The 14,664-nt window shown below is 36.6% G+C and overlaps 1 protein-coding gene across 1 annotated transcript in view; it reads right to left on the reverse strand.

The window, feature by feature from the left end:
• Nucleotides 1–14,664, reverse strand: part of EYS (eyes shut homolog) — a 1,254,974-nt gene that overhangs the window by 889,877 nt on the left and 350,433 nt on the right. The window contains 3 exon segments of the mRNA XM_040983150.1: nt 2,926–3,033; nt 3,200–3,296; nt 14,240–14,499. Of these exon segments, the coding sequence (XP_040839084.1) occupies nt 2,926–3,033; nt 3,200–3,296; nt 14,240–14,499 (465 nt within the window).

Here is a 14,664-nt window from a genome sequence, read left to right on the forward strand (position 1 = left end):
GAGACTTCAGGCTCCTGGCTTCAGATTGGCTCTGTTCCAGCTTCTGTGGCTGCTTGGGGAGTGAATTGTCCCACAGAAAGTCTTCCTCTCTTTCTCTCCTCCTCTCCGTATATCTGACTTTGCAATAAAAATAAACAAATCTTAAAAAAAAACAAGAATGGAAAGGACAGACTGGATTTACAGACACCCAGAGTGATGGCAAACTGATGATGGTTTCCCATGGAAGTGGCTAACTGACAAACAGAGCCTAGAAACTAAATATGTGCATGGTTCTTTATAATGTTACTTTAAATATACAAAATGAAAAATATAAGTCTGCAGGAAAAAATGATATTCCATTTGATTTTGTATTGTATCCACAGTCAACTAAACAATTCTCAGATCTAAGTTATGAATGTCAGAAACTTGGTGCCCTGACTTCCCCTTTGAAGAAAATTAATTCATATAGTCACAGATATTCCCTGACAACAGACATTTACTAATAAGACTGCTAAATAGTGAACATGGAATTTCAGATCTTTCAGAACCTACTGAGTACTGTTTCTGAATTTAGGCTTATGTCTCAAACACTATTGTTTCCAAGTAAGAGTACAAGTTTCTTTAGGCTAAGTCATACTGCTACAGAACCATCCTTGTCACCAATCACCGATACCTACTGTAGCTGGTATATTAGTTGCAGAAATAATGTCCACTATTAAATAAGAGTGATTATAGAGGGAAGCCCAATTGGTAGATCTTGTACTATCCCTTTAGATCCATCCAGATCTTAAGGCGAAAGCAATTTAGTGACTCAATGGGACTTGAAGTTCTTGATGTTCTCCTGGAAGGCTGGAAAGGTTCAAATACTGTATTTTTTTTTCATCCAGTTGGAAAACGTGAAAGCTAGATAGGCCATAGAAACTTGTAGAAATAATGGAAGGTAATTAGAAAATTATCCCAGGCTTAACAGAACTTTTGATAATGTTAAGTGTTGTTTGCTAAGACAATTAAACATATTCACTGGCACTTAAGTCCAATGTGATCTAGATAATTATTTCTTTGGTGAATTTATCTGTGAATGCTCAGCTGAATTTATTCAATTGTTTCTAAAAATACTGTACTAACAGAACTGATTAAATAACCTTCCTTTTCAAATTTGATCTATGTTTTATTTCAATAAAATTTTATCAGATTTTACTTTGCTTACTTATTTGGATTATATATAGGTGAATGGACAGATAGATAGGTATGGATAAATAATAAAAGTTGATTGTGACAGAAGAAACTGTGAAAAATAGCCAAAGCTTTAAAAAAATATATAGAATAGATGAGATGCCTTGCTATAGTAGTATTGAGATACTTCTTCATTGCTACTTAATTAAAACCTATATTAGTATAATAATGTTTGATTTTATAAATTCAAAAAAAGAAGAAAGCAAGACTATAGATATTTTGAAATGTGATATTCAAGTACCACAAATGATGCATTGCATCAATCCATATAGCAGACATGGTGGCTAATTTATATGGAGCAAATTAGCTTAGACTGCAACATTTCTTCTATCATTCCTAATTACACACAATTTTAAACACACACAATTCTTGGTGCATGAAGATATACAGTAAAAGGCAGGACCTCAAATACTCCACAACAATTTTCAATAAAATACTTTACCCTTAGAAGAATAAATTATTGCTAAAGAAAGTAAAAATGCAAAGAATATACAAAACATTCGATTTAAATATATTAAACTTCATTTTTAGTACTCACAAAGGAAAATATTATTTCAATCAGGAAAGGTCATTTAATATATACAACTAACATATTCTTTAGTGATGCTAATGTTAGTTTGTATAAATCAGAACAGAATATTCATGGGTAGGATGGCATGAACAGTAGGGCCCAGCGCAATAGTGTGGTGGTTAAAGTCCTCGCCTATAACGTGCTGGGATCCCATATGGGCACCAGTTCTAATCCCAGTGGCCCTGCTTCCCATCCAGCTCCCTGCTTGTGGCCTGGGAAAGCAGTCAAGGACGGCCTAAAGCTTTGGGACTCTGCACCTGCAGGGGAAACCCAGAAGAGACTTCAGGCTCCTGGATTCAGGTTGGCTCAGCTCCAGCCATTGCTGCCACTTGGGGAGTGAACCATCAGACAGAACATCTTCCTCTCTCTCTCTCCTCTTTTCTATATCTCTGACTATGCAATGACAATAAATAAATCTTAAAAAAAAAATAAAGCAAAAATCTTCTCAGGGTCATATTATCAAAGGGAATAATTGGTAAAACTACAACGAAATAAAATTTACATGCAACATATAAGCAGAGATGAATTTTTGGACAATGCAAATAAGAATATTCATTCTTGAAAGGGAAAATATTGTATTTTTAAAGATAAAATGAAAGAAGTAAACATCATTTGGTAATTATGAAAATGCCTACCCAACATTCCAATAATCTATTCATGCAAAGTAACACTAATACTTGCATATTTGAAAAATATTTTAAAATTCTAATATTTGGTTATTTAGATCAGAGACAAATAACCCAGATACTTATGTTAAGCATAATGAAAAAAATATTTAAAGATGAAATATTCTTTAAAAGTTAAAGATGAGAAACATTTAAATAGGTTTTACAGAAAACTTATATTCGATAAAATAACTTTCAGAGCACTATACATTATATTTAATTTATATAGATTTGAAAGCCTAAATGGGTTTAGATCAGGCATATACACAAATATTTACTCTAGTAAATCAAAAGTATTGGTGGCAGATATAAATTCAAATTACCTGATAAAATTTGGTTATGGGTATGAGAATGGGCCTGGGATAAGTGGCAAAGTACTAGTAATTTGCAGCTTCCTAAGTTACACAATGGACACATGTGGTCACTTTACTAAATCACACATATGCAATAATTCATTTCATAAATTCAGTCACTTGCCTGTTTTCTAGATCCACACATGTTCCATTATTTTTGCAAGGCCTAGAGGAACATTCATTAATTTCAATTTCACATTGATGTCCAGAAAATCCAGGCCTGCAATCACACCTTTAATAGAAAAATTTAAACTTCATTAATGTAAAGGCATAAAACCAAAGCTTTAGTTAATGTAGAACTCCAACTTTTCACATTCCTAAAAGATGTTTAGCTGTCAACTGAAATCCTAAACACACAACGAAGTATGTAAATATTCATCTAGAGTTTCCTTTTCTACCTGAATTGATTGACTCCATCTTTGCAGTGACCATCATTCAGGCAGGGATGGGAGAGGCACTCATTCACGTCAGTTTCACAGTAGTCGCCTACAAATCCTGCACAGAGCAAGGAGATGGGTTTGGGTGAGCAATCCTTGGGGGAGAGTGAGAAAATCACAATGAAAAGAAAAATAAAATGCAGACAATATAATAAAAATGACTGCTTAAAAAAAAGTGGAAATATAATTTCAGGCTACTCAGACAATAATGGTACACATAAAGCATGAATAAAGTGTGTCAATTTCATTTTTAATGAGCTGAAATGAAGCAATCAAGGGCAAGAGGATGCTGCCAAACCCCTGAGAAGGCAGAGCTTTTGCTACAGTTGCTGTTGTTTTAAAAGGTTTAAGTGTTTGAACAGGAAGACTTGAAATGATACGGAAAGCAAATGAATTAATGTGCTGACCAATCAATGTAAAATTGAGCTTCAATGATCAAATTTATTCAAGGCAGTTAGCAGATGAGCAAATTATTTAATTGCTTTTCATATCCAAGTGATTCAAAGAAAACACATAATTTGGATTCACAGCTTAAAAAATCAGTCATCCATTTAAACACACGCCAGTTATATAAAAATGAGCTTGTAGGACAATTTCACAGGCAGTTATTATGGAGAGGCAGTTATTATTTTAAACACATCAAAAACTTTATATACTAGGTTTTAAAAATATTAAATATTTTAACCCTTATAATGGGCCACTTACAGAATTATTTTCATGAATATCAGAGAGTATTCTAAATAGTTCATGGACATTATATTAAAATGTGATTATTTTGGTGCAGAAAACATTTTGAAATTCAATCAATAGCTTTTTTCACAATACATTTTATGAACTTTTTGACATACCTTCATATTAACTAAATGTAAGAAAAAATTGAAATAAACTTTTAAACTCATTGTTCTCATTAATACTTAAAATTGTTTTTAAAAACAGAGAATTTTCTTTTATCTTGCTTTTCAGTAGCTCAGCAATGAGCAATTGCAATGACATTAAAATGTTAATATATAATCAGTTCATGCATTGTGTCGAATTTCAAATTTAGGAAATGGCATTTATTGTTGGCAAATACCAAGATGGATATTAGATCTGAGACACATTTAAAGATTAGGGTAACCTCACCACACATCTCCTTTATTAGTGTTTATAATCCTTTATTCAAATAATCTGCTCGTGCTGTTCTATTCTGTACTCAAAACTGCAAAGCATTTTTTAAAGATTTATTTATTGTCATTGCATAGTCAGAGATATAGAAAAGAGGAGAGAAAGAGAGGAAGATGTTCTGTCTGATGGTTCACTCCCCAAGTGGCAGCAATGGCTGGAGCTGAGCCAACCTGAAGCCAGGAGCCTGAAGTCTCTTCTGGGTTTCCCCTGCAGGTGCAGAGTCCCAAAGCTTTAGGCCGTCCTTGACTGCTTTCCCAGGCCACAAGCAGGGAGCTGGATGGGAAGCAAGGCTGCTGGGATTAGAACTGGTGCCCATATGGGTTCCTGGTGCATTCAAGGTGAGGACTTTAGCTGCTAGGCTACCATGCTGGGCCTTCAAAGCATTCTTAATATCATGTGAATGATAATAACAGCACTACTGTTACAGAGAATTTCATGACAATAAAGCTTGATTCTGGTCTTACACAAAAGAGCTTCCATATGGAACATTTTAGTAAGAAAAGCAAGGTTTATGAAAGATATTAATGATGGAATCCCACATCAACAGGAGGGGGGTTTTCATGAGAAAAACACCCATGAAAATGGTGGAAGTAGTATCTTTTAAGTATGATTTTGAGAGAGAACAAACAGACAAACAACAAAAATTAGAACAGCTGTTCACAATAACTGGTTGAAATTTTAACCCTGTGCAGCTTGCTCAGAAAATAAAAGGGGGGAGGGGATCAGAACGGCATGCCTGGCAGCCCCCTCCTTCCATTCTAGTGATAAGCTGAAGCCCCAGGTACCATCTCCATGCTCTTCACGATAAAAATTTAGAGATGGAGGTTGACCTTTCATTTGGTGAAAGATAGTTTTGAGAAGACAGGATCTTTTTTTTCCAAAGGGACTTTCTGACTCAAGGAGAATTCTGGAAATGGGATTTGTGTTCCACTGGGAGCTTTGTCTAATGCCCAGTTCGTATTCAAAAGTAAGACAAGGAGCCTGAAGGGTTGTGCTTTTTCAAAGAGCTAAAGTAGAGAAGATGCAAGACTTTACGTATATTAATCCTAAATAACAACAAAACATGCAAATATACATCTCTCTGTATATACACATTTATATATACATATATATGTGTGTATGTGTGTTCGTACATACGTACACCTATACACATTTAAATGTTTATTTAAATATTTATTTTTATTGGGTAGGAAGATTTACAGAAATATCTTCCATTTGCTGGTTCACTTTCCAAATAGCTACAATGGCCAGAACTGAGCAGTTCCAAACCAGAAACCAGATGTATCTCCTGGGTCTCCCATTATTGGTGTAGTGATCCTATGCTTTGGGCCTTCCTCTACGGCTTCCCCAAGCCACAAGCAGGTATCTGGATGTGAAGTGGAGCAGTCAGGGCAAGAGCAAGCACCTATATTGGATCCCAGAGCTTGAAGGCAGAGGATTAGCAATTGAGCCACTGCAATGGGCCCATTATTTTATGTTTTAAAAGGAACATGTCCATTAATTCCATAATGTTGTAAATAGTTGTTGATGTTGTGCTGGGGCTTCTAATTGATCAGGATGATATTTTGCCAGCTTTAACTTCAGACCAGAGAATGTTTCCCCAAGAAACTGCTGAATTTATCTAGACAATAAGATGCTGGACGCTATGCTTGGTATATGTTTGCAATGAAAGGATCTTGACTTAATCTGAACTGTAATACTGCAACAAGGTAGAGGACTCCACCATGGGGGAGGGCACAGGGAGGGAATGGGGGAATCCCAGAGCCTATAAAACTGTCACATAATGCAACATAATTAATAATAAAAAAAAATTTTAAAAAAGGAACATTTTGCTAGGGTACAGAGATTCTAACCATCATATTTTTAAACATTTATTTTTTATTAGAAAGTCAGATATGCAGAGAGGAGGAGAGACAGAGAAGATCTTCCGTCTGCTGATTCATTCCCCAAGTGGCTGCAATGGTCAGAGCTAAGCTGTTCAGAAACCAGGGGCCAGGAACCTCTTCCGGATCTCCCATGTGAGTGCAGGGTTCCAAGGCTTTGGGTTGTCCTTGACTGCTTTCCCAGGCCACAGGCAGGGAGCTGGATGGGAAGCAGGCTGCCAGGATTAGAACCTGTGCCAACTTGGATCCCAGGAGTGCAAGGCAAGGACTTTAGTTGTTAGGCTACCATACTGGGTTCAATCCTGTTAAAGTTTGAACATTAGATTTTATCATAAAAGCTGGCTCCCTCTTTACCAATTATAGAAAATAAAAAAAAAATTACATAGCATAAAGAAAACTAAAAATGGAATTAGGAGCCAATACACATAAAACAAAACAAATTGCAAATTGACATTTGTTTCAAACTACATGTATGTAACAACAATTATATTTGCTGTGTTTAAAAAAAACACTAGTTGAAAGCCAAAAACAGTAACAAATGAAAATTCACAATATTTTTTTAGTTATCTTAAGGCATAAAGACATTTAAATGCACAAATATGGAATGAAGATTTATCCTGAAACACTAATGATAAGAAAGTTGTAGTGTCGATATAACTGACTAGGCAGTCTTCAGCCAAAGGGATATTCTTTTGTCTGATATGTATATTGCTCAGTCCTCAAGTTAATGTCTAAAGTAACATGCTTGGAATCCAATCATGAGCTAGATGCAGTGTCCTCGGCATAAAAAATAAGAGTTATTACAAGATCATATGCATCTCCTCATTTCCTGGTGAGCAAGATGCTATTTTCCTAATACGTGCTACCATTGTTCATCTCTATTGCTGTTTTGATACAGAAAGTGTAAATGCCATAGTATTGTTTTGAACTACTTGGCTTTTATTTGTCAAAAGATGTTCAACCGAGGTTCAGATTTGTTACAAATTAAGCATTTAGGAAATTGGATTTATTCACCATTCTTTCATCATGATTTGTTTTCTTTGGTGGGAGTACAATATGTTGACACTACAACGTTTCTTAGAAATATTCCTCTAAAGGCACTGGCACTCAGGGGCACTTATGCCCTGGGAGCAAGCACCAATGAGCCTGCCTGATTTCAGCCAGGCAGATGGATCAGAATACTCAGCACCTGGAAATGCAGACAGCTGACTGGATAACCTTGCTTTTTTGCGATTTTGCCTTACTCATTAAGTTTGACATTTCTGAGATGGAGTTTGCTACCAACTATCAACATATGTCAATGGACTGAGGAAATGAGATTGCTGAAATGCAGTAGACAACAGGAGAGAAAATAAAGCAGATGTGGATTGCATTCAAAATAAGACATGGTGTTGTTGAGAAATCTCAAGTTTCAGAAATTTTAAAGCAGTGAAATGTATATAAATCCATATATGAAGTCCAAAAATCCATGTTCTAAAAATCATCTTTGTTCAAATTGACAATTTGTGCGAAGGGTGCTAATTTTGAATGCATACCACTAAAAGACTCTCCAGAGAGTATAGTGCATCTTCTCCGTGCTGTTCTTTCATCATTTGTCCCTGACCTGAACTATCCAGTGGACTGTACTTTGCATTCTGTACCAGGAATGTTTATACAAACAATGAGACATTCTACGTGGTGGTTTACTTGCTCTCCTTGTCTTTTTTTGCACTGCTGTCTTTCTTACGTACTGCTCTACTAAATGAACCTGCGTGACTAGCAAGTGGTGTGTTTTAATCTTTATTCACTTCTCTGAAGTATACAAAATGGGTTACTAGGCCTGCCAGTAAAGGCCAAGCAAGGAATCAACCTGATGACAAGTATTATTCTAAAAATCATTATTATAGCCTGATTCATAAAAGAGAAAATTCAGCATGCTGCATTTTATTATTTATGAAGTAAAGTGACAACAGTGAGGTTCGAATCTAAAATGTGCATTAGGGTCCTGAGAGATAACCTAATGGTTAAATCCTCACCTTACAAACACCCAGATCCCATATGGGCACCATTTCACAAACCTGCTGCTCCACTTTCCATCCGGCTTCCTTCTTGTGCCTTGGAAAGCAGAAGTAAATGACCCAAAGCCTAGGGACCCTGCACCCACATGGAAGACCTGGAAGAAGCTTCGGTTTCCTGGTTTCTAATTGGCTCAGCTTCAACTGTTATGGACACTTGGCAAGTGAACCATTGGATGGATTATCTCTTTTTCTGTATCTCATTCTCTTTGTAAATCTGACTTCCTAATATTTTTTTAATCTTAAATTAATTAATTAAAAGTTCATTAGGAAGATTTTCATTATTCAGAAATTCATTGTAGCTATTCTTTGCTTGGAAATAGATTCAGTTGTAATAAATGGAAATGAACGTATAGAAAAACTAGGAAACACCAAGATAAATGTTCAAATAAAGTAACTGAAATAATTTTAAAATAGACCGTTAGCGGGCCTGGCATCAAGGTCGACTGGTTAAAATCCTCACCTTGACCACACTGGGCCCCCATATGGGTGCCAGTTCTAATCCCAGAGGCCCCGCTTCCCATCCAGCTCCCTGCTGTGGCTTGGGAAAGCAGTCGAGGACGGCCCCATCCTTGGGACCCTGCACCCACATGGCAGAGCCAGAAGCAGCTACTAGCTCCTGGCTTTGGATTGGCCCAGCACTGGCCGTTGTGGACCCTTGGGGAGTGAATCATCGGACAGAAGATATTTCTCCTCCTCTCTCTATAGATCTGAGTTTGCAATAAAAACAAATAAATCTATTAAAAAAGACCATTAGCATTAATAATGAATTATTTTTCAAATTACTAAAAAGTATATTATGGTATATTTCATTTAAACTCTATTTAGCTTTTAAAAACTCAACTCTCTATTAGAATTTTAAAAAATCTATTACTTTATTTCATTATCACTTTATATAACTGCTCATATTTTCTGAAATAATTAATCAATATCACAAAACAACTGTATATTCAGATTTTTAAAAATATTTATCCCCTCCCCCTTTTATTTTTACCGGAAAGTTAGATATACAGAGATGAGGAGAGACAGAGGGGAAGATCTACCATCCGCTGATTCACTCTCCAAATGGCCACAAAGGCAGCAACTGAGCTATCTGAAGCCAGGAGTCTCCTATGGGTATTCCACGTTGGTGCAGGATCCCAAAGCCTTGGGCAGTCCTGGACTGCTTTCCCAGACCACACGCAGGGAGCTGGATGGGAAGCAGGGCTGCTGGGATTACAACCATTGCCCATATAAGATCCTGGCATGTTTAAGGCAAGGACTTTAGCCACTAGGCTACCATGCCAGACCCTGTAAATTCAATGTTTAAAACAATGCCCTATGAGTATACAGGGCATTTCCAACAGGTCCTAATGAGGATTTTAATTGTATTTCTAAATTAACTTTTAGAAAAGCTATAATTTATAAAAATTATAACTTTTTAGCAATATTGAAATCTTACATATTCTTCAAAATATTTTTTAAACACAAATTTTACAGCCTTTGAAACTAAAATATGTACTAAATGAAAGATTTTTTTTAAGATTTCATCTATTTTTATCGGCAAGTCTGATTTACAGAGAGAAGAGACAGAAATATCTTCCATCCACTGGTCTCACTCCCCAAGTGGCTGCAATAGCTAGAGCTGAGCCAATCTGAAGCCAGGAGCCAAGAACCCTCTCTGAGTCTCTTATGTGTGTGCCAGATCCCAAGGCTTTTGGCCATCCCTCTACTGCTTCCCCAGGCCACAAACAGGGAGCTGAATGGGAAGTAAAGCATATGGGACAAGCAAGAATAACATCGATATAGGATCTGGTTGGTTGCAAGGGGAGGATTTAGCCACGAGGCCATCACACCAGGCCATGGAGCAAGGTTTATATTGTCAAAAGGAACAGCATTTAACTTATCAAACTATATAACCTAGTGATATTTATCTAGTGATAAAATATTTACCTAGTGATAAAACATTTTGTGACACATAAATTTGGTGCTTGTAATTACGCATCTTAGGTATAGTGGCGTTACCATAATGATAGAACAAGTATGCATTGAAGAAATAGACACATTTAAATGCAACTACTTGTCTCCTCTGCCTCTACAATTGCATCAAGCCTAGGATTCTAATTGTAAATCAATAGCACATGTAAGTGATGCAAATCTCTGCCTCTCAGTATAACACTTTACAAGATACCTTTGCCAGATTTTAGCTCAGTTAAAAGTATCACTTAAAGAAACATTTGTTCCTTTCACCTTGGAGACTTGTGGATCAAGTGGCTATATTTACAAGCTAATCCTTTTACAGTAAATTAAAGGTATGTGATAAAGTGGCTTTTTTTTAAAAAAAAAAAAAGCTGATTTATTGTTAAAAGCAGAAAGCAAAAGAATTATATAGAATTATTCATAAGAGTATTCAGGAAAACAATGCATTTCTTCCCTTCTCCCTGATACGCTTCAATAAGAAATAAATTTCAAAATGATATGCTAGATATCTCATTGGATACACTTATGATACCATACTAGCATTCTATAAACACAAACATTTGCTTGTATTTTAGCTAGTGTTCTTACCTATTGAATCCACATGTAGATTTTATAGTATTTTTTTCTGTAAGCTTAAATTTGGACCCAAATAATTCAACCTTTCCTCATTAATAAGTTCTTACCCTTCATTAAATGTTAACCACTACTGTTTTTCTCCATATACAAACAAACAAACAAAAACATTCACTTAGGCAAGGACTTGAACTTATTGGTAGTCAAACTGGGATGCCAGAATGGCCAGGACTTATTCTTTCCCAAATATATTTCTATTACATCACATATAGACATATATTTTTTTCTATCTAAAGGTTACACAGTGATTGCTGGCACCAAGTAAAAAACTAGCAGAAGGAGAAAGCCTCTCCTCTCAGCATTGATTCCGAGAGAGGACTCTGACTGCCAGTATTCCAGTCACATGTCCAGGCTTGGATCAATCACAGTTGCTGGAGGGATGTGATTTGTAATGTTTCTCACATTGGGTTTGTCCAAAAGAAGAATCTGTGATAACAACTTGTACACAAGCAGTTTATCTGAGAGACAATCCAGGAATTATTGCAAAGAAGTAAGAAATAAAACAGTAAAGAAAGTGGTTTCAGGCATAGGTTATCGCTCTTAGCAACTGAGGCTCAGCCTGCTGGAGAGCCTCTTAAGCAGTAAGTGGAACACAGTCCAGCGTCATCACACTAAGCAAGCAGGCAGCTTGTAAGCACAAATCCTCCTTGTATGTGTGTTTCATAACTAGGAAAGCCCTTATTGCACTGCACTTTTATGGTTAACTTGTATCTCTTCTTGAATAACAAATTGCTAGAGGTCACGCCATTGCCATGTCTGATTTATCCAGAACCTATCTCAAGAATTGATATGATAATAAATCAATATATGCTGAATCAGTTAACAATACAAATTTTATATTTTATGAAAAGCCAGACAACAGTAACTACATTAATATATTGTGTAGAAAGCACAATTTGTGGAGGAAATTTGACTATAAAATTCATTTTTAGGCATGCAAAAAGTACACTACGTAGCCAAAGCTAATACTGTTGGAGTACGAAAACACCCACTTGTTTCTACAAATGTTTTTTTAAAGATTTCTTTTTTAGTTGAAAAAGCAAATTTTATGGAGAGAGGAGGAAAAACTGAGATAAGAGTCATTCATCTGTTACTCCACTGTCAAAATGGCCAGAGCAGCCAGAGCTGCGATGATTCAAAGCTCAGAACCAGGAACACCTTTCAGGCCCTTTACTGAGGCGCGGGGGCCCACGGGTTGGATGCACTGGATTACGCTTCTGATTGTGAAGCTGGTACCTATATGAAAGTACCAGTTTGAATCCCAGCTGGTCCAATTCTGACTCAGATTCCAGCGAGCAGAACTGGAAGAGCAGTAGAATATGACCTAAGAACTAAAGGCCCTGCACACAAGCGGGCAACCCTGAAGGAGATTTCTAGACTCGTGGCTTCCTCCTGAATTATGCAAGCTGAGGAATTCATTTAGAGTGTGAGTCAGAGGATGGAAATTTTCTTCTCTGCCTTTCCATTTCTTTCTCTGTCACTCCACCTTTCAAATAAACAAATACATCTTTTGAATTACTGATAGATTTTAGTTCTAATCCCTCTGAAATCTTTGAAGTTTCTTTAAAGCATGAGTTCAAGGGCATGTCCAAATTTTTTTTTAATTTATTCATTTTTATTGGAAAGGCAGATATACAGAGAGGAGGACAAAGAGGAAGATCTTCCGTACCATGATTCACTCTCCAAGCGGCTGCAACAACTGGAGCTGAGCCAATTCAAAACCAGGAGCCAGGACCTTTCTCCAGGTCTCCCACGTGGGTGCAGGGTCCCAAGGTTTTGGGCCATCCCTTACTGCTTCCCCAGGCCACAAGCAGGGAGCTAGATGGGAAGTGGGGCTGCCAGGATTAGAACTGGCGCCCATATGAGATCCTGGCGTGTTCAAGACTATGACTTTAACCACTATGCTATTGCGCTGGGCCCCCAAATATTCTTAAAACATATTTTGTATACACAAAGGACATTTTAGAAGGTTTGGAAAACAAATGGAAATGGTGTCAAATCAGATTCCCAACCAGTATAATCCATTCTGGTATTATTTTGATCAGAAGGGTAATCAGAAGGTAAAAAGGTGCTGCTTTTAACTTTAAAGCACTGCTATAGGGACTAATGATGCAAAAAGGCATATACCAATAAATGACTATTTAGAAAGTACATTTGGATTATCTGTCTGGTATACCCCATATAACTGCTTCCTGCAATGTAGGAATCCTATATTGATGCTAGTTCAAATCTTGCCTGCTCTCTTCCAATCCAGCTCCATATAAATGTGCCTTAAGAAGCACTGAACAATGGCCCAAATACTTGAGTTGCTGCATCTTTGTGGGAAACTCAGATGGGATTCGGACTGGCCCATCTCTGGCCCTCAGACTATTGGGGAATGGACCATCAGATGGAAGATCTCTCTCAGCCTCTCTTCCTGTTTTTCTCTATCTCTCTTCCTTCAATGGGACTTTGCCTTTCAATCAATACATACCTATGTAAAATAGCACTTTTTGAACACTAAATAGAACATCCAGTTTTACTGCAACTTCCATGTACTAGTTTTATGGCAGAGGCATTTCTTTTGAAAATGGCAACAGTTTCTGAGTTGCAAATAATTCATGAATAGTAGACATGTGTCTACATTACCTATGTGTGAATCAGACTCTCAATCAGAAATCTTGGTCAAACAATACTGATGATGACAAGTGAAATATCTTTGTTTAGTAGGGCCTAAAAGCCAGAGGTATACCTGTACCAGGAGGAACTAGCTTCTGAGGTTGCAATTATGTCTCTAAGTCAATCCATTGGCTTTCATATGAGCTTTGTTTTTTGGAACAAAGTAACCACCAAAGTCACAGATTAGAGCAGAGCAATTCTAGAAAGAAGTGGTATTTCTGAATAGCTCCAGATCAGAAGTAACAAGTAAATATTTCATTATCCAAGATTATTCCTATGCGCATCACCAACTGCAATGCACAGGACCACAACAGGAACACTATTTTTAGGAATGATTAACTAAAAAAAATGAAAATATGATTTGTGAAAGGAAACCAATCAACCAATCAACAGAGTGTGAGCAAAGAGCTGCAAAGTTTTACAATTTCTCATTTCTACCCAATTCTGTCTGATTCTGTAGGGGTTACACCTTTACACATATTTTTAATATATACTTACAACTGAATTTGGAGACAGATATTCTATCATCCTTCAGTGTATGGAGAGTATTTTTTTATTCATTCTTACAGACAATCATCACATAGGGACAGCAAATCAGTGAATAAATTCACAAATTAAGTTAAAATATTTAAACAAACATAAATTCTTACCTTCTTTGCAAATACAATAATGATTTCCATCTACGAAACTCAAGCACGTTGAGTTATTTCTGCAAGGATCATTGAGTAGATCACAGTGGCTGTAGTGCTGATGGCAAAACTGTCCCATATAAAAGGGTGGGCACAGACAGATAAATTGTCCAGGGATGGCAGATTCATGACACAGACCTCCATTCATGCATGGGTCAGAATCACATTCATTTATTTCTTCACTGCAATTTTTTCCAGTCCATCCAGAAGTACAGTCACAGCTACAATGAGAGTTTAAGAAAACTGAATACTTCTTCAAACTGCACTTTACATTTCACTACAATTACTCCCTGGAATAACACGATTATTTTATTATCAATAACAGAGTTAATAAATTGTCTAACAGACTATCTCAGTGCACACTTAAAAACATTCAGTATTTATCA

This window comes from Ochotona curzoniae, unplaced genomic scaffold, assembly GCF_017591425.1.
Source record: "Ochotona curzoniae isolate NIBS_2020 unplaced genomic scaffold, NIBS_Ocur_1.0 contig_3819, whole genome shotgun sequence".
Taxonomy (NCBI): Eukaryota; Metazoa; Chordata; class Mammalia; order Lagomorpha; family Ochotonidae; genus Ochotona; species Ochotona curzoniae.